At 40.4% G+C, this 20,824-nt stretch overlaps 1 protein-coding gene across 7 annotated transcripts in view; it reads right to left on the bottom strand.

The window, feature by feature from the left end:
* The window catches only part of magi2b (membrane associated guanylate kinase, WW and PDZ domain containing 2b), a 97,330-nt gene extending 76,593 nt beyond the window's left edge, over positions 1-20,737 (bottom strand). For 4 of the 7 annotated variants that reach the window (XM_074676822.1, XM_074676821.1, XM_074676827.1 and 1 more), the window contains exon 1: positions 12,631-13,251. In XM_074676822.1, coding sequence (XP_074532923.1) covers positions 12,631-12,928 — 298 coding nt within the window. In that variant the 5' untranslated portion in view covers positions 12,929-13,251. Of the gene's footprint in view, positions 1-12,630; positions 13,254-20,572 lie in introns of those variants that run through there. The other 3 variants (XR_012598855.1, XM_074676823.1, XM_074676825.1) reach the window with 3 other exon arrangements.
* Positions 20,738-20,824: the final 87 nt, after the last annotated feature.

Below are 20,824 nucleotides of genomic sequence, written 5' to 3' on the forward strand. Positions count from 1 at the left end.
GCATACAAGAAAAGGAGGGAGGATGTAAAAAGGAAAAAAAAACAGTGGAGAAAAGGTAAAGGTGTGGGCAAAGACGAGGAGCTGAGACAGAGCTTTAGACAACAGGGAGTGATGAGAAACTCAGTGGTTTTGGGGCACAGTGGTCAGTAACCTGATGGGTTAAAACCAGCAAGAGTGTGGACGTACACCCAGTCAGCACAGAAAGTATTAATTGTCTGAGTGTCTGAGAGAAGGCCGCCCTCTGAGCTTTGTAATTAATCTCTTCTCCAGTGCTCCATTTGGCTGCTTTGGTCTGATAGTCTAACAAGGTCTGACACTATCACTACGGGGGTCATTCATGCTTCAGATCCAAGCCAAAATGAATTCAGCTGTACTGACCTGACTGCTCCTTTATTTTCCTTATAACATACCAGGATATATACTTCATGAATAAATATTTTTACAACTAGAACACAGAATGGTGTTACTACATGATTAACGACAATGAGATAAGTTTGGGAAAAACTACTCATGACTGCCAAAGAAGCAACACAACAAAACAAAACAAAACGAATCAGTGGGATACTGTTTTTTCTTCCATGTGTACCTAACGCATTAAGCAGTATTAAAAATCACTTTCTGCAGAGAGTGTTGGTGGCGTCTCAGTGAGCCCACTTATAGGTGTCCCATTTGTTCATTTTCTTAAAGAATTCGGTATTTTGAATTATTAAACTCTCCATATTATAAATCTCTTCTACAATGTATAGCCAGTTCTTTAAAGGTCCCATATTATGTTCTTTTTTGGATTGTTGATGTCTCCATGAAATGGTAGTAACATGTTTTGGTCCAAAAAGCCAATAAATCAAGCACAGCAGCATTGTTTCCAGGCTCTCATAGCCCCTCTGTTCAGAACTGTCTGATTTAGTGGGCGTGGCCTTCATATGTAAATGAGCCACCGCTGATACCGCCCCTCACTGAGAGCGCCAAGAGCTCCGAGTGAAAAATGTTTAGAAAACAGTGAAGCTCGCTTACCGTAACATTACAGGCTAAAACAACAGGCTAACCGCAGCTACAGTTAGCATCCTGAAGCTAACACAGAGACAGGGGGGACACTGAGGAAAAGCTCTTACATCTGCTCCACAGTACACAGCATTTAAATTACTCACATTTCCAGGGTCCGAGGTTTGTTGGCGGATGGTTGGTAATGCGCCAGGACTCAGGACCAGTCTATTCGCTAACCCCCTGTTGTACTGTCCAAAGTTGGAAAAGCAGTCGGCCGTGAAGTGACTAGCACACACATGCACAGTTTTACCGAGTGTAGCTGGCACATTTCCTTGATAAATGAACTCTAGCCACTTAATCTTGTCTTCTTCCGAGATGGGAAGCTTGTGCATGGAACTATGTGGCTGTTTCCAGCCAAAAACAAAGCAGTGATGGCAGAGATGGCTGCTGGAGCAGTGGCGGGGAGGGGAGTGGGCGGGGGGTTCGGGGGTATCTGCTCCAATGGACCAATCAGGTCAGACTTGCTCCTGACTGGTCAAAAAAGGAAATCGCTGACGTCTGCAAATCTCTAAAATCCAAACAGCTTGTTTTAGGTCAGGATTTTACATTCACAAGCACTACTAAGTGCAGGTTTTGTTATTAAACATCATATTTTGTGGGCTGGGAGGAAAGCCAAAGACCCACAAATTTCACTAAAAGACTTGATAAAGTGATTTTTGCAAAATATGGGACCTTTAAACTTTCTTGTTATTGCCTTCTTGGTAGCCAAAGGCAAATTTTAACCAAGTTGCTATCCTTAACATTGTACAATCTCTCAAGTTAAGTTACTTTGAGTGTTTAATATTGCCAGAAAATCCCAAAAATATAATAAACAGTTTGTAATAATAAAATCTGAATTTAAAAACGCTGAAAATGCAAGGTCTGATGTACACTGTGAAGAGCTGAGTCTTGTGTCCTGTTAATATGATTTATGCAGTTGCTTTTACTGGTGCTAAACACCGGCCTCTGGGTGTCTACACTTAGATTTATGCCAGTGTGTACCACACTCATAGTTTCAAGATGAGGATCAATCTTTGAAAAAACACTGGATTGAAAACAATTTCTTCTGAATTATGGGGCTGGATCAACACAACACTGAAACTTAATGTCTCTTGAATAATTGTGCTTTTTAGACATTAGTTTTATTTGTGACTACAATCAGATAAGTGCCTCAGCAATTACAATAGAGAGTTAAAATAGAATGTACACTAAATTTTTCTTAAAGGCTGATTTTTCTTTTTCTTGTTTTGTGAGCAACAATAAAAGCAAGGTGGAACAAAACAAGAATATATTAAGTTGATAATTATCTCTGAAAAATCATGTTCCAGCAAACACCAGTTTCATGTCCACAAGGTCACAAGAAAAACTGTTGATCACTTCAATATTTATGGCGGGAAAAACATCTTTGAAATGTGATTAATATCACTATCTGACTTCACTGTGCTACAGAAAATATGTCGTGTGAATTCTGTGCCCCTTCAGAAGCTCCACATCAGACAGTTTACTGGTTTATGACTTTATCTGCTTACGAACAACAGGCAGTTTGTCAATATCTGTTGAATTTCAGAGTAGGAAAGAGATTTTTTTACCCTGGACATTAATACATGTAAACACACATATGCAACCTCCAGCAGGTAACTCCAGCTTGATACTGCCAAAGGAGTAGAGGACTCTCAGGTTGGTCATGCTCTGTAATTCTTTTCTAGAGTAATGGTTGAGCATTATAGACAAAATTGTCTATCTCAAGAGAAAATAACCCTCTACAGCTATGAACTGTATATATAACATAGTGCAGTTAAACAAACATCATTTATTCTGAATTTCAAAATGAATGTCACAAATATGGAATTAAATGCACAGATGAGAGGTAGTTCAGGGCCTCTGCAGGGAGCTAATCAGTTAGCTACTGTCATCTACTGGTAGGAAGTATTCACTACAGTGTTAAAATAATCTTGAATGCAAATGTAATACTTATCCACATCTCCTGTGATTTATTCCTGCAAGACAGAAAGCTGCCTGCTGCTGAAGTAACATAATACCAGCAGTAAAGTTATCAAGTGAACAGGCTAGACATCTTCTCTTCAAAGAACATATAAGAAATACTGTGATATGGTTAGTTTATGTTAAATACATATTTTTTTGCTTCCCTCAAATATCATGCAAATAGAATTTGGCATAAAGATAAAAAGAAATGGAGAATAAGAGCCTTTTGAAATATTTGAGGTGTTTATGAATTTAGAAAATGCTTTGGTTAATGTGCATTCATCATGGTGAATAATACTGGGTATATAAATTGGCTTCATTTCAAGAAATACAGCTCAGGAATGAAAGTGAGCCTCAGTACAGTCAGAACATTATTGGTAGCTGTCCATTGGTTTCAGAGCTGCAGCTGGCTCCAGCTTTTATAATCCCTCTTATTCAGATCTAAAGCCTACAGCAAAGCTATCAGATTAGCACTGCGGGCTAATCTACACTATTTCAATGAATGCCTTCTGTGCTGCCATGACTGACTGAAAATGATATGACTCTTTGAATCTAGGAAGAGGGAGGCAGAATATATTTAATGTAAATTTGTGATGTTGCCAGATGTCTCAGCTGCTGCCATCTCTGGAGGTGAGAGATGGTTATGTCTCAGAGCTACAGCAGCCTCACTGAACCCTCCACCCTGCAGGATGGTGAGAGCCAGAGGGAGGACGGAGGCATGCTGCCAGGGAGGGACTTCCATTTCCATTTTTGCATTGTTTTCAGTGTTTAAAATTGATAGAGGAGGCTTCAAAAGTATTATAGTGAATAAAATAGAATAAATGCTTCAATGATATCCACTGTGTAATACAGTGGTCCCCAAACTATGGCCCGGGGGCCGGATACGGCCTGCCTCCACATTTTGCCTGCCCCCCTTAACAATACCAGAGGCACAATGTGATTTTTTTTTTTTTTTCAGTCTGGCCACGTGATCGAGACTTACACATGCATAGAAAGCAACTTTCTATCCTAACTATCTGAAACCCCTCTCTAAAAAAAAAAAAAAAAAAAAATCCTGTTAAAAAACCGTACTGGTAGTGAAATGTATTGTGCTGGTAGGTGTTGTATCACATAGTTGGGTTTCTTAGCCTGCTTGCTTTCTGTTTTTCACAGTGAAGTTAATGAGAGAGAGCTGCAAACAGTAGTGTCTACAAGAAAGTTAATGTTTCATGGTCTTTTTTTCTGTGAAAAACCTGAAAAGGGTTTTTTAGTTATCTATTTTATAAATAGTGTTATATAATTCATTAATAGTGTTATTATTTATTTTCTGATTTTTTTTTCCTGTCAAGATCCCAGAAAGGGTTATTAATATTTGGTTATGTGTGGCTTTCTAGGAAACAATAAATATTTATGTTTGGACACCTCTGCGATCATCACACTTTTTTAACAAACTGACCCTGGACCCCCCCCATCAGAGAAGGGAAAAGTTGCTTGGCCCTGACGGAAAAAAGTTTGGGACCCCTGGTGTAATACATCAAACTATACAGAGATGGGGACCATGTATCTGTACAAAGACACTTCCAGTTTGATTTTTTTTTTCTCCTTTTCTCCATTTACTTTAAGTATCTTTATAATGTGGTGTTGTACAAGTGAAGGATCAAGTATGGGGATTCCTGCTTGATTCAAGGAATCCAAAAAGACTGACATGTAAAAATTTGTTTTACTAACAAAATCTCAAAATTGTTCCTAAGCAGGAGTCTGATTTTTGTTCTTTTGTATCAGAGTAAATTTTTTTATTTTTCTTAAGAAATGAATTAACTGTTCCATAAAAGTACACATCCACAAGCAGCACATGATCACTTAATACAAACTGACTTTGAGCACAAATACTCCACCAAGTGGTCAGAAGTGTCAATATAAATAAACACAAATTCAAAAATGAGTTTTTACAGATACTCACAGTAAAATCATGCTTTTGAAAAAGATGCTGTGTATCTTTTATACTTTTTGGCTTGGTAATGGTTATCTGTTGTGTTACATGATTCCCCCCCACAAAGTTTAAAACCATTAGATTATAAATAAAAACTGCACAGAGCCAAATGGTACAAGAAAAACAGATCCAGCCAGATAAAGAGCATAATGTTTATATGTATGGTATATATATTACAAGAGCTAATAAAATCACACACACAGACAAACACACACACGCTTACTCATGGTGGTCCCCACCCACAAACATTATGAATAATCATAAGAATATGGTATCTTATCTCTGCCACTTGATCTGCCTTGATTTTATCATTGACTTTGTGTGAGAAACAAAATAGCAGCCTTTTTTTGATAACTTAATTTTGTAGCTTTTTTCAATCATGATGGCACGGTGAACTATCAAAGTGTCTTTTATCCAGGAGACCTACTTTGACCCATCTCCCTTTATGTCAATCAGTCTATTACAGGAACTGGTTTATCCTGTTCTGTTCAATCATCTGCTATCTCAGGGCATCACACACACTCCAAGTCAGCCCCATTATATGTTCCCAGTATCCACGGACAGAAGGAGGGAAGTGAATGTATCTGATGGTTGACAGAAATAACTCTAGCTCTGCACGGACTTAAGAATAGCAGGAGTGTTCTCAAGCTTGCTTCCATCTCCATCTGATGAACACATGCAGCAGTACAGACTGTTCCACGCAGTGTGTCCACGCAGAGGAGAATCATATTGACCTAATTCACTTAACTGGACCACTTAGATATCTGGCCGTTGGCTGGCTGAGCTTGAGTTTGATCCTCTGAGCTGAGCTCCAGCAGCTTCTAGCCTCGATATCATCCAAAATCATCCTCCGCCTCTGACAGAACTCATCTCTTGTTTAGTTATTTATACCAACTGAGTGGACAGGATGTTATGCACAGATTCTTCAAGCTTCTCATCAACAAAGCGACATGAGATGAGAGGAAGGTTGCCCTTTTCTCCCTCTGCTCCATCTGTCCCTCAATACTGTACTCACATTAAGAGGACTGACAGCGCTCGGACAGCTGAGTCAGATAACTTGACGACTTTAAACAATCCTTTCGCGCAAACATTAAAATGTAGTTTCATCATTGCTATACCTCTACTCTTCCATGGTAGGGTCACTTTCAAATTGTCCTACACAGCAGTGAGCCCTTGATTTGCAATTTGAAATTTCTTCTAAATCTCTGGATTTCCATGTTTCGTACAAATAATTCACCAAATTCACATAACAACCATTTCACTCTCATGTGACGCCCAAGAGAGCTAAAATGATTATAATTTGCACTGCTGTGTTTCATGATGTAAGTCATACAAATGTTGAGAACTGGACAATTTTAGGCTTCTCAACATAAAAAGGTACGCAAGAGTACATAAGACCTTAATCTAAAGCAAATATAAATATTAAATAAAATTTTCAAGCAAGGCTAACACAGGAGCTAAAGCCAGAACTCAGCTGTTTTTTAACAAACTTCCCTTTGATAGTGATTTAAAGGGAAAGATAGATGTCTAGTACATATTACTGTTAGCTACTGCAGAGTTAGGATATTAACATATTCTCTACTTTGGCTATTCTCATAAGTAGGGATGCCTGTTGTTCCATATTTTCTGGTCTCGACAGATACCAATACCAATTTGATACCAGTGTTAAATAATTACTTGGATGCCCTACTGTGGGATAAGACTGGCAATGTTTTGGGTAAGAGGAAAATAATGAGTATATGGAATTACTGAAGTTAATATTTATTTTCTACTATAATGCTGCCTGGCTAGGCGCCGCCTTTTGGCTATGGCTGCCTTTTGCAGCAGCTCTCTCTTCTTTGCCCATGTCTTGTAATTTTTTCGTCTCTTTTTCATAATCTTTGTATTTGGAGTGGATCATTACTTTTATGGCTCATCTGTTGGTCATGGACACCAAACTTTTTGTGGCTTCAGCTATATTTTTGCTACTTTTTCTCCTGTGTTTGTCTGGAGATCCTACATGTAACTGTGGCTGTATTGTTTACATGTGAACTCAGCTATTAGCAGCCTGTAGCATGTCAATGCTAACTGGTATAAAGCCTGATGTCTTCCCACAAAGTGAAGAGAGGCGGAGAAGGAGGTGAGGACTCAGGTGTGAGCTAAGAAGTGACGACATGGACCCTCCCTCCATCCATTGTTATTGGGAACATAAGATCCTTCTCCAATAAGATGGACGAGCTAGCCATGCTAACCCAGCAACAGAGGGAATACCAGAGGGCAGACTAGCATCATGCTATTCACAGACATGGATAACGGAGCTAACATCAGACACCAATGCCACATTGGAAGAGCTTCACCTGCTGTGAGCAGACAGGATCCAGGAGACAGAGATGGAGCATGACTGAAGAAGCTCATTCCTGGACCCTGTGGAGGTGGAGGCTGGCTGAACTGGAGAATGATGGACAAGCTGTCATCATCTATTTTCTTATGGACCTTTTTGCACTTTTTATACAGTTTCTTACTTTTGTTTTCTTGATTGCTGCTGTGACTTCAATTTCGTTCTACTTGTTACAATGACAATAAAGTTCCAATCTATTCTATCCTATAAAATATTAAAATTTTGAAAAGCCCATTGGTAAGAACAAAGCTTTAGAACGTACAGAAATTACTATTTAACCGTAAACTTTTAAACCCTGTAGACTGGTAACGCAGCAAAAAAACAAGGATGCATCAGAGGCAACATTTCAAATCAAGCGTTGGTAAAAAAAAAAAAAAAAGAAAGAAAAAAAGAAAAAAAAAAGCATAAAGCTGGTTGCCTGGATTGGCCCCTTACCTCCCAATCCAGCTTTGAGGGGATCTGACAGGTACCCAATGCCAGGATTGGGATCGGTGCTTCCCTACTTTTCAGTGAGGTAAAATCTAGATAAACCCCAAAATACTAACCTATCGCTAACTTTGTAAACAATCATGTAAGTAAGGTTATTTTCTCTCATAGTGTGTTACACTGACTGTGTTCATATGAGGTCAATATTCTTGGTGACTTTTTTCACCTTTTAAAAACTAGAAATCCTTAACTTCGCAGTAAATGGGGTCCATCTGCTCCAACACAAGCTACTAAAGTTAGCAAACCCCTCTAAATAAATAACCAGATAGGACAGCTTCCAACAGCAATGGGCCTCTTTTTAGCATTAGCATGTTATTTTGTAGGTTTACAGGTTGAGATAGAATCACAAGAGCTTTGCCAGGAAATAAGAGTAAAGATAGCAGCTCTGTTCTGCACTTTATTTGGACTGAGGAGGCTTACACTCCAGCAACTCCCGCCAAACCTTGTGTTAGATAACGTTACATTTGCCAAACTCATCAATAATTCCTCCTCCTCAAATCCTTTAGAAAGTAGGGCAACATTATAAGCATGAATATGACCACTGTACGACTTGTTTCAGTATGTTTCTTTAAATTCAAGCAGAAAATGTTTCACACTTGCTGTTTTTTTATTTTCAAATGTTTAAAACACTGTTCATTAAAATTTAGCTGGATAAGGTCTTTGTCCACTGACTGAAGTTAATTGTCAGTATTAGCTCATTTTGGCTATATAAGCTGCTAATTTGTGCTAGTTTCATCCATCATTTTAGCCTGGAGCATAGAATGTTGCAGGATAGAAGTAGAAGCTTGCTTTTGTTTACTCTCATCTTAAACTCAATGACCTGTTAAAAATTTTTTTTCATGTACTGGTTTGTCAGTCAGCCACTATCACTGTGTGCTACACTTGAACGATAAACTCAACAGGTGTTGCAGCACTTACCAAGGGAATGTGGGGATAGCATTGAGATATTTCAACTCAAGAAAGCTTTTAGTAATGCAGACTAAATGTTAAAGTCCACCTGCCTTGATCTCCGTGAACTGTTTCATTAGGGTAAAAAAGAGCTTGCAGGTCTGCCCCATATCTGTTCAGTCTGAGAGCCGCTGCACACTGTGACACGGGCTGGCTGCCCTCCACGTGTACGAGGGCATGTTCACATGTGAACTCATGTTGTTTCTCTCAGAAACCTGCACCACAAACCCCAGTGGATGAGGTATTCATTTGTGTTTTTTTTTTATTCACACACCTCTCCAAGCAGGCTAAAACCACATTCAGTTTTATTTCAAGCAGCTAAGCTGCTAGTCTGCAAGTATCCGCTGTATCTGAAGCCAAAGGAAACTGTGTTAATATTCTGTTTATTCTTATAAAATCAGAGCAGTGTTTGTTGTTGATTTAGTCTTGGATGGCAGCTTTAATATATTCAGATTGCAAAAAAGTCTAAGTTAAAAATAGCTGACATTAAAATTATTTATATCACTGTATTTGGGCCATAGCGATTTGAGAAAATATGATTAATACCAATTAGAGGCAACTTTAAATAGAGCTGTTTTAAAGAGGTAAAAACACATTCTCTTTAAATAAGTATCTTTTCACTTGTAGTGTTTCTCCTGTTTTAATGATGATTATAATGAACAGGACAAAACAGCAGAGAAATGTAATGAAATAACAAATCATTAAGAAACCATCCAAGCACAGAATCTAATAAATTGATTTTTTTTTTTAATCAAGAAGAAGGGAAAGACAAAAACATGGTGCAGCCGTTATATCTATCTTGTGTGCTTTGGTCTCTTTGACAAGTCAGCACAACAAAGGCAACTGATAATTAATCAAAAATAGAAAATGTCTTTTCATTTAGGCTTTTAAAAAATCAAGAATCTGACAGATAAAAGGGCGAGAAAAAAACACAAGACGGTGTATGCTGTTTCCTGAAATGAGTTTTTTCACACCTTTACCATACTCTTCTCTTAAGGCTCCACCTCTCTTTCTCACTTACATTTCCACACGTATGCACATGCATTTGCGCAAGCACGCACACACACACACACACACACACACACACACACACACACACACACACACACACACACACACACACACACACACACACACACACACACACACACACACACACACACACACACACACACATATTCACATCCATTCACACTTAGCTGCACTCCACACTGTTCTAACACCTCTTGGTGGATTTGATCTTTATGCCATTTTTATAAATCTGCCACACAGAGCTGCTGGTTGCTCTCCACTTGAGCTCTATACTGACGATATTCATCAAGTAGCATACAGACGGACACAGATGGTTACTTATTTTCAAAACAAACCTAACATAATTTATCTTTGAAAACACAAATGCATTCTGAAGTTTCCTGTCTGACATTTTTTTTTAAAGAAATCCATGTGCACACAGGAAAGATTAAAGTGGAAGTGGCCTTGTAGTGACTCAGTAAAGCATGAGAAGCTAAATGGAAAATAGCCATTACTCATTTTATTAGTTACACGTGTTTAAATCCTGTGACATGTCAAATGTCTTCTGTAAGAAAGCTACAGTGGGATATTACTGACATAATGTTGAAACTCTGAGTTTTGTTTTGTTTTTCTAGAAAAGTTTGGTGTTGTTAAGTTGTTATGGAGCCATTAGCAGAGATTTATTTACAGCACACCCATTTATATGATGGAAAATTGAGACCCTTGAAGATTTGAGACACACAAGCAAACAGCAGGAGAGTAAATGAGAGCTCTCTCGAGAGGTTTCTTCCCTGGCTACTTTCCCATTTAGCCATGTATTTGCAAAATAAAACAAAGTGCCACAACTAAGCAACTGACTCTTTTATTAAACAACTTGCATACCAGTTCATGAACTCTATTATGAGTCGACTTGATATACCTTTACATTAACTAACACCTGCATGTTCAGATCTGCAAAACAACCAGCATAGGATTTGTGAGAATGAAACTGTGCCTCCATCTATAAACTGGAAAAGAGCAGCAGAACCACAAACAAAACAAGTTTACTCCACTAAAAATGTGTGATAACCCCATGAAGCAGAGTCCTGTTCCATGGATTTGGACATGTACGGTTTTTATGAGTGTAGATGTGTGAGAGGGGGGTCAGGGCAGGACTCACTCTCACTGCTGTGCCTCCTTCTGAGACTGAAAGCTGGTTTCTACCTGACTCAAAATAGTCTGTTAAAACGTGTTAGCCCGTGTGCATGGTGGCGTTGGCAGTCAGACAGGACAGGACATCCATCTCTGATGTGGCTGTGTGAGAGTGTGGCCTCTGTGTGTGCAGAGCGACAGGACTGCTTCTATCTGATCCCTCGGCGGGTCGTGAGTGTGTCAGCAGCGAGTGTCTGCATGCACACTGCCATAAATGTACACTCCAGTCTGCACTGCATGCAAGTCAAACAGTAATATGACAGCAGAGAACAAAAACTGTTGTTAGCAAAGACCACATTGTGAGGTGGGTAGTTCAATAAACAGACAGACTCATGTTTAAATGGATAAGACTGGGGGGAGGCAGAGAATGGACCTGTCTGAGATACATGCACATTAGCATTTAACCCCTCACACATCACAACTCTGTGCTCTCACTCTGTCAGCAACTATAACTCAATAATCAATCACATTGATGCAATCCATGGTAACTCTGAGAGCAGGCAGTTAGGGCCAACAGTGTGGAGACAAATCCTCTGTGAGCAAACCCGGCAAAGTCCAAAAATAAAAAATTTGATTCCTCCTCTACTCATGTCCCAGAAAACAAGCTGCTGTAATGCTCATTTCATGGCTCAGCCACTTATTAGGACTTAAAGCAAAGCCTCAGAGGGTGTGATGATAACCATCTCCCCCGCTGTTCCTTCAATCCAATGTTCTGCTCGTATACAGACCCTGTGTGCTTTTACGCTGGCTGACAGAAGCAGGTCACTCAGTCAACACTGTTGCAGTAAATCCACTGCTGTGCTCAGAAACATTCAAACAAGCCTGGAAGCTTCAGAGGCCACAAAAATTACACAAAACACTGCACCGGCTCACAATAACAAAACACTCAGAGGCTCCTCGGAGCATGGCTGCAAGAGACATGCACGATTATTTTCCAGTCTGAAACTCATGGCCATTTCACAAACAGAAGTTGAGTGTGTGCATGTGTGTGTGTGTGTGAGTACATGTGTGTGAAATTAAGGAGGTGGGATTTAAATCATGTAGACTTCAAGGCTGATCAATGTGAACAAGAGCTGAGCAGTAATTGGGCTACAGAGGTGTAATTTTTTTCACCAGTGTGTAATTATACTGTAATAACAGTCTGCACTGGCAGCAAGCAGACCGTGTGTGTGTATGTGTGTGAGAGATGGTGTGTGCGCGCTGCTCAATCTCTACAGCAGCAAAGAGAAAAACATTTGATCCACGGCGCAGGCCTGCTGGATAATCGAGGTCTGTCCTCGAACAGTAAAAGGAGAAAACCGCAGGCTGTGGCATGACGCCTAAACGGACACACCCCCTCCAGGCTGTGGCATCGAACCAGCGACACTGGGGTAAACAAACGGCGTCTAATCCCGGCTGCGAAATGACCACGACAGTTACTGATCCTGCGTGGACTGACACCATCACTACGGATCGTAATTACAATTTAGCAGCACTAGGGCCTGGGTCCGGGGTTTGTGTTGTGTCTACTTACACACACGTATTCTGCCCGTAGCGTAGACTGACATATGACTCTATAATTGACATCGTAATCAAACCAGCTACACACACACTCACTCCTCCCTCCTCCTAAACGCTGGTCGCTCTCCTGCTCGTCGTATCTCACCTTGTTTGACACATTTGAGGCGGACCGGATCTTTACAGTGTTTAATCACGGCCAGTACGTCCCGGATGGTGAGCCCGGCCACCGGCATGTTGTTGACCTCCAGCAGCAGCTCATCCTGGGCCAGTTTGCCGCTCTGGATCAGTCCCTTCCCCTGCTTCACCTCGCCGAAGTAGGGGAACTGGCCGATCTCCGCGCCCCCCTTCAGCTCGAACCCCAGCTCCCCGTCCTTTCCGCGGGTTATCACCGCTTCGTGGACTTTGTTGGTCCAGTGATTTTTCTTCTTGAGGCTCTTAGACATCGTTAGGGCGAGTTAATCACCGCTGGCTGGCCCATAGAAAAGCCTCCTACCGTCTCATCCCTGCCTTTGTGCGACCGGCTGCAGTTTCACAGCGCCCGTGGCTCCAACATCAGCGGTGCACCCCACGCGCAGTGTCCGCTCGAAGAGCCGCGTAGTCGGGCAGAGGGCTGCAGTACAGCACGGCGGCGGTGGATGAAATAATTATTACTCTGTCAGACACACAGACGCAAGAGACAGATACTGGCGGATGACCCGGATGTGAAGCCTGAAGGAGGGGAGAGATGAATGGTTCTGGTTCGGCGTAAAAGGATGGAGAGGAGGGGAAATAACACAGGAGGCGCTTCACTCCCGTTACACTGCCAGGGGCGCTTCCTCAGGCTCACTGTGATCCCACACATGACATGTACGAGGAGAAACACATCATACACACACACACCACACTATATGATTTACCTACAGTAACGGTAAAAATGAATACATTTAAAAAAAATATTCAAAAAACTCTTTGACTGCTTTTGTTTAGCTTTAGGTCCAGAAATGCATATTTTTACACCCCTTGATACTTAATGGCTAAATATATCAAATGTTTTGAGGGTGTTTTGTCACTCATAAACTATCAATGTATGCTTTCAAATAAAGTTTTAAAACTTCTTATGTTTCAGTGCACTTACATGGTGAATGTTTCTCATTGTGATTACTACAAGCTAACAATGATTCAAGAAGAACTGGTGATTCAATGTGCATTTTTTTGGGAAACAAGGCAAAATTATTAAGGCTAATTAAATGCATTGTAAATGCATTGTGTAACTAAAAGACTTGGACAGGTTTGGACATTGGACTCGCTTGTAATCTTTCATTACTTTTTACAAAACTATAAAAGCTAGCATCACCGTAAACTAGGACTTTCAGTCATATCATGTACTATCTTTTAATGATGGAATACTATTTTTTTTTTTTTTTAATGGATGAAATGCCCAAGTTGTTGGACAAGATCTCAAACACATTTTATTCATTTCTTTGTTGTTATTTAAAGGGGACATATCATGCTGATCCGTGATTTAATACTTACATATAAAATAATAAAGTTGAAAACAAGACCTAACACCCCTTGAATTTTCAAAAAATGAGATACTGTATTTTTTCTGATATCCTAGAACGAGATTTGATGCCTCTGAAAATAGGTAATTGACATTTGGCTTCGAGATTTCGACCTTCATGACGACACGAGAATCCTCTCTTTTTATTGGCGTAATCTAATAAAGCAGCTCCTCCTCTGTGATGTCAGTCACACAACCGCCACCAAGGGATACACCCAGCAAGAGCCGAGTATAAACATATAAACCTATACATGTTACAGTACCGGTTTGACTCGCCACACTGAAGCGTCCTGAGATGATCTGTGTCGAGGTGGATTTTCTTCCTCCTGAGCTGCAGAACCGTCCGGGTCTGACTCGGGGTCCAATACAAAAGGACGTATCCTACATTCTGCCGTTTTATTAGTGCTATCAATGCCTTACGGTGAAGTTTTGGCAAACAGCAAACTCGCACAGTCTGCTCCATTCAATGTGGTGATTTTGGAAATACTGCCATGCTGCAAAAACCGCCCCCTGGCTCTACCCCCTCCGCCTCCTCTGATAGATTTGACCAATCAGAGCACAAAGGGCTGTGACGTTGCAAGGTTACTAGAGGTCATTCTCGAAATGGTGGGTTTCAACGAGATCTTCAGAACGGCCTAAAATGAGGATATTGAGAACGCAATTGTTGGGCAATGAAGGAACTAAATGACTTGTACTGAGGGCAGAAATGCTTTACAGGCATCCTAGTCTGGCATAGTGAAAAGTAGAAACAAGCATGATATGTCCCCTTTAATGTATCAGCTGTTAGATTTTCACTGTTTGTATTAAAAAACTATCTAAAGCCATGGACTCTATCAGTCCCATCAGTCACAGCTTTGTATTTGAACTATAAATACATCCCTGTTAAATAAATAATTCCAGTTCATTCAATTTAGTACATTTTCAGTTGCAGATAAATGTGCTGATTCAGCTTGCAGCTCAGAACTTAGCGGTGCAGCTTTTATCAGCAGTAATGCTCCTCACCCTAAGCACAAATTAAAAAGAGATGGCTCCCTTCTAAATGTGTAGACTTTTTCATAGTGGCATAAAATACAAAGCTATACTCAACTCTTTCAGGGTGAAGGAAATGTGACCCATTGGTGCCCATCTCTGCCCTAGGGACCCTATTAGGGGTAAACCTGGCCCTGTATGTGCTTCCACTCTCTGGGTCTTTTCCTGTGTCATGCACTATAAAACTTGAAGCACTACTAGCACTATCCCCTCCATTTGAAAGTAACTGTGTGCTTACACATATGAAAAGCCCCTGAGACTCTTTCAGCTGACTCGCCTTTCTCCTCTGTGGTCACAGGTGTGTTAAAAATGTATCTCAATTTATTTAGAGGTTAACTCTTTCGCTTGTTACGTGAAGAAAAGAGGACACTGACACATATTTGAAACGTGAGAAACGTCAAGTTTATACTTAAGTTGTTTTATATTCTCATTGTTTCAGTTGACTACTCTTACATAATTGGTCGGATGACACAAATCCATCAGAAAATGACAAATCTGTTTGTTGTCATTACTTTTTCATGAGTGCACGGCTTTCAAAGCTGGATGAAGTAAAGTTTCATTCAATATTAAAGGCATAAGTCAAGAGCAGCTCCTCCAATTCTACCGAGGATGACAGTCCCTCTTTCTGACACTCGTAGCATATGTGTGTATGTGTGTGTGTGTGTGTGTGTGTGTGTGTGTGTGTGTGTGTGTGTGTGTGTGTGTGTGTGTGTGTGTGTGTGTGTGTGTGTGTGTGTGTGTCTGTGTGTGTGTGTCTGTGTTTCTTTGTGTTTGTGTATTTTGAGGACATGTGTGTGCTTTTGTAATGTGAATATCATCCCTACAAAACAACTTTACTGTACACTACCTCCTGTGCATTTCCAAGCAGTTAATAATCCATGAAGAGCGCTGGATTCACTTTGACTGTCACTTTATTTACTTCAGTGCCTCAGCATTGAGGTCACACTTCATGTTCTGGTTATGGCAGAAGCCTCTGACATTAACTCAAAGCAGATTATGATGAAGCATACTCTGTGCTTATTAAAGACTAACAAACACATTGCAGAAGCAGAACTGGTAAAATCCAGAAAACTAGCTGGATTAAGAGATTACAGGCCTTGCTTGTACCTCTGCTGGTGAATGTCAGATCTGCAGCTTCAAGGGGCCAGCAGTCAGGACAGAAATGCAGCTTGGGGTCGAGGAATTATGTATTTTGTGGAGCTAAGACTTTTGAGATTTTCACTCCAACACCAGCTAATTCAAGGCTACCCGTGCACTGAGGTGTAAAATCAGCTGATGCTGCCTCACACAGACAAAAATCTGGCAGCTTTTTGTGTTACATAAATTGTATTTTTGTTGTGTACATGACATAAAATTTTGTGTCCCGTGCTAATCTATCTATATCTGGATCAGAGCACTTTTGCTATTTTAGGCCGTCTTTGTGAAGTGAAGTGTGATAGAAGAACAAACAAAAAAGCCATCAGCTGTCGGGGCTTTGAGCTGGAGCGGCTAAATTTGGAGTCACTTCAAGCGTCTCATTGCCTCTCTGAGTTTTTCTCCTGACAGTGTAGAGTACAGCAGTCACTCTGCGGGTCTGTTCGGACTCTCACACATGGGCAAGAGGTGTGCTTGCACAAGATCCTACCAGCACTGTAATGAAGACATTTGTTGTAGGTGTAATTTGGGGTTTGATGCAGAGAAATACTGAAACATTTCACTATGTTGCCATTCGGCAACAACATCATATTTTCTACATGTGTCCTCAGTCACATCTCACATCTCTGTGAGTGTTTGTGCACATTGGGTGGAGCAGAAAGATGAAAGAAAAGGATATTACTTTATATCATTGTTATAGACAGAAAGTAATGAGCCTCCTAAAGCAGACTGCCAACAACAGAAGGCAAAAATACAATAACACGAGGCAGTCTGCGCGCTCAGAGGGGGAATTTCAATAGAGCTTATATGGATTTAGCTCGCTGCCTCCCTCATTGACTCTCTGCTTTGTGTGTTTGCTGTAAGCGAAGAAATGCACACTAAGTTGTTTTTATTGCTCAGCAGAGATGGAGGGGAATGGAGTCACCTTCACACAGACACAACATGGTGAGCGCACTTCTCACATATCTATTATCTTTAGTTTATCTGCTAAAGACGGAGCCCTCGTAAAGAGGAAAAACCGATAAACACATTAACTATCATCTAATGTCCTTGGAGAAGGCACTTGTGTTTGGACAACATTTCGAATTTTAAAATAAAATGGACAGCACACAGGCATCAGAGAGATACAGGAGAATGTGCTGGACTGAAGCAGCAGTTTAATACCAGTTTCAAACATGGGCCCACACACACACACACACACACACACACACACACACACACACACACACACACACACAGAATTAGTTAATTAGACTGAATGGCTTCAGGGAACTGGCTACATTTCATGTTGGTTTCTTCTCCAGCACACTATGAAATGTAATTATGTAGTGAAAGTTGTGATGCTGTGAACACCTGCGTAAAGATGAAACTAACTTCAAACATAAACACTTCTTCTCTAACATTTGCTGATACTACACTTTCATACAAAGCGGGGGAATTGTTTTTACCTGTGTCTGCCAATATGTAAAGAGAATTGAAATAACAACTCTAATTTGAGGAGAACAAAATAAGGGAGACTAAAAACAGAGGAAAAATGATGATAACCAGCTTTTCTAAAACCAGTCACATAATAATGATTTCATGTTTCTTAAATTAACTTTGAGATAAACATGCTTTTTCTGGAGAATTTGTGTCTAATAATGAATGATGTTTTGTTTTTTTCTATTTTGCAATTTATTTTCCATTAATTTTTTAAGCAATTTTTGAGAGGCCAACTCTAAGCTCAACTTGTAGATACTATTAATAAATATATTTTATCTATAATTGATAAAAAAAGATAGGCATTATGCAAGAGGGGTCCCTGTTATGTAATAAAAGCATTTAATCTATAATCTCTGCAGCTCTCGTGGCTCTTTTAAGCTTTTGGTGGGCAAGTTGTCTTCTAGCCAGTTTTTGCAGTTTTGCTGTACCATAATTATCCATCATCAATGCTGTCATCAAGTCTCTTACAGTACACTACATCTCTCATCAAATTTCTGTATGCTGCCTGCAACACCAAACATCAGACAGGCAAAGTTAGCAACTTGCTAGTAAAAACCTGATTCACCTGATAAAGATCACGTACATTCAAACTGGAGGCTGGGTATTAATGCTGCCCTATCCATTTTGAATGTGTTAATATTTTCCCTCTTAATAAAGTTCAAGCAAGACTTTTTCAGGTTACGCGGCATCTTGCCCCTTCTAATATCATTTGTCACCTTTGGAAGCAGTTATGCCATTAAAATCACATTTTAAAAAAAGAAAAGGCAAAGATGTGGAAAGCTTGAACAGTCAATAAACATGAAGGTGTAATCACGTTACATCCATTTACATACATGTGAAAGAGTTCTGGGCATCTTGTGAGACATCCATCACTGAGACAGTAAGGATTCTGTGTTTCATTCAACTTTGATCAGTGTATCAGAAGAAATCAGTGAAATGTGCACACGACTACACAAAGCTGTTAACGCTCTGAGGCGTGTGAGAATATGCTCTTTATTTGGTCTTTATGTACAGGTCTCTTGCTAAACTGCTTTTCATTTTAAACGTTTTAAGCGATATGAAGCTTTCTCGTTATACTGCCACATTTAAATATTCTGGACTTGAGGTCTGACAGAGCTCATAAGACAGGCTGTGGCCTGTCACCTCCAGCCTCGGGCTGTCCTCATTGGTCTGCAATGTTCTGGGTTAGCTACTGGAGTTTGTCATATACCCTCCCTAGATAGTCTTCTGCTATCCTGTGCACACTTGCTATTTCATATTTTGAAGTTACAGGCAGGGAATAACTAAGGTCTATGGAAATCAGTGAGCTAGCTAAAGTTAAAGGTAGGTCTGCAGTTAATCTAGTTACTTGTTAGTAAACACCAAATTCAAACTGGACCTCTTGTTTGGAGGCCAGCCGCAGTGCTGTCACAGCCTCTAACCAAGACTACATGAACACACTCGCTAGCCCAGCATCCACCTGTAGTAGTGACATCAACAGACGAGCCCAGGCTTCAAAGCATGTACTCAGCAATGCAGGGGGCGTTTCCGCAAAGCGCATATCACAGCTTGCTTCAATAGGGGGCGGAGCCTACAACGATGACGTCCGAAGCCTCACTGCCCGGCTGCTCCATGTGACTGCTTCGGAAAGCATTTCAGAGCTTACATTAGCCACGGTTACATGAGGAGTTTTTCGTCTCTCTGAAAGGAATCTTTCTGAATGACTTTTTCGAAAACAATAGTATACATGTAAAGGAATATTCCAATCTCTGGTCTACATGTGCCACTGTAATCAAACAGAACAGTCAATAGGGCATGCGCAGAAAAACGTAAACATCACGAGATTTATCAAAGCTGGACAGTTTGTTTATCACGGTGTTGCAATACTCTGTATTGCGAGTTTGTCGTCCGTCCTGACTTGAAATTATGTTCAATTCTTTCAAAGATTGGATCAAAAACAAATTTTCCACAGCAGTCCAGTGCTGACGGCTCGCCACCATTTTTAAAGTTGAGGAACGTCTCTAGTTGCGTCCTATGTCATATCTGAGCTTGCGCTGAAAGAACGCACCCTGACAACTTTCCGTTTGAGTGGATACATGATACCTCAATCGGATTGGGGAGAGGAATATTGCACCCCTGGGAAACCGATTAAATGTTCATTCGGATTGGCTCTTTTCTTTCGGAATGAGGTGTATACAAAGGTTCAATTCTTTCCGTTTGAGCAAATAAACCGAAAGCAGGCGGAATACTTGGGTCCATGTAAACGTGGCTACTGAGGTTTGACAGCAACATATGCCACTCTAGCTCCATTCAAAATGTAGGCTTTTGGCAGAGTTGCGGTGAGTGATAGTCTAAATACTAGCGTTTAGATAGCATTTACAGTTTGAAAATAGTTTGAAACGGTTGGGAAACTGTTATATCTGAATGAAAATGAATAAAATCTCCCCTTCCACAAGCACTTTCAGTGTGCTCTGCCTGTTTAAGATCATGCAACTTTCCTAAAGCAACAAAAAAACATTATTATTCAACCTGCCATATCATTGATACTACATTTTTTTGGAAATTTATGCACACAGAATATATATTATAAATACATAATGTAATATAAAGTATTTGGTTGTACATTTTTAACAGCCTTCCCAAGAGCCAAAACGGACACAAAAGTTCAATGAATCACACATTATGTGGTTAAAATATAACTGCCTGTGACTATACACCTGACCAGCAAGTGGTTTCCTGTGCAAACGAAGCTTTAAGAGATTATCCCTTTCTTGTATCACTAAATTCAAGTGGTTCGATGCCTCATGAGACTTTATCTCACCATTACTAACCTGTAGCATCGCGGTTCTTTGGAGGAGAGACTCAGGCCTTGCACCTGACTCCGCATGTTAGCGCAAGCTAATCTCCGGTACATGAAACATACCTGCTCAGTAGAAAGCCACCTCGTGTCGCTCTCAGTCTGGTGCTGCTCTCCAAGTGGCTGAAAGCCAGTAAAAGTCAAGCCAAGTGTCATCCACATTCAGGAAAAAGCGTTTTCGTTTCACTTTGGTAATGTTTTGCTTCCTCCCTGTTACTACTATCGTAGCCGCTCAGGATTGCTTCTTGCCTTACTACTAACAACACGCAAAGTCACTTGCGCACCGGGCGCTCTGTGATTGGCTGAGGTAGCCACGCC

Source organism: Halichoeres trimaculatus, unplaced genomic scaffold (genome assembly GCF_033239565.1).
Source record: "Halichoeres trimaculatus isolate MK-OKI-2021-1 unplaced genomic scaffold, fHalTri1.1 fHalTri1_scaffold_10, whole genome shotgun sequence".
Taxonomy (NCBI): Eukaryota; Metazoa; Chordata; class Actinopteri; order Labriformes; family Labridae; genus Halichoeres; species Halichoeres trimaculatus.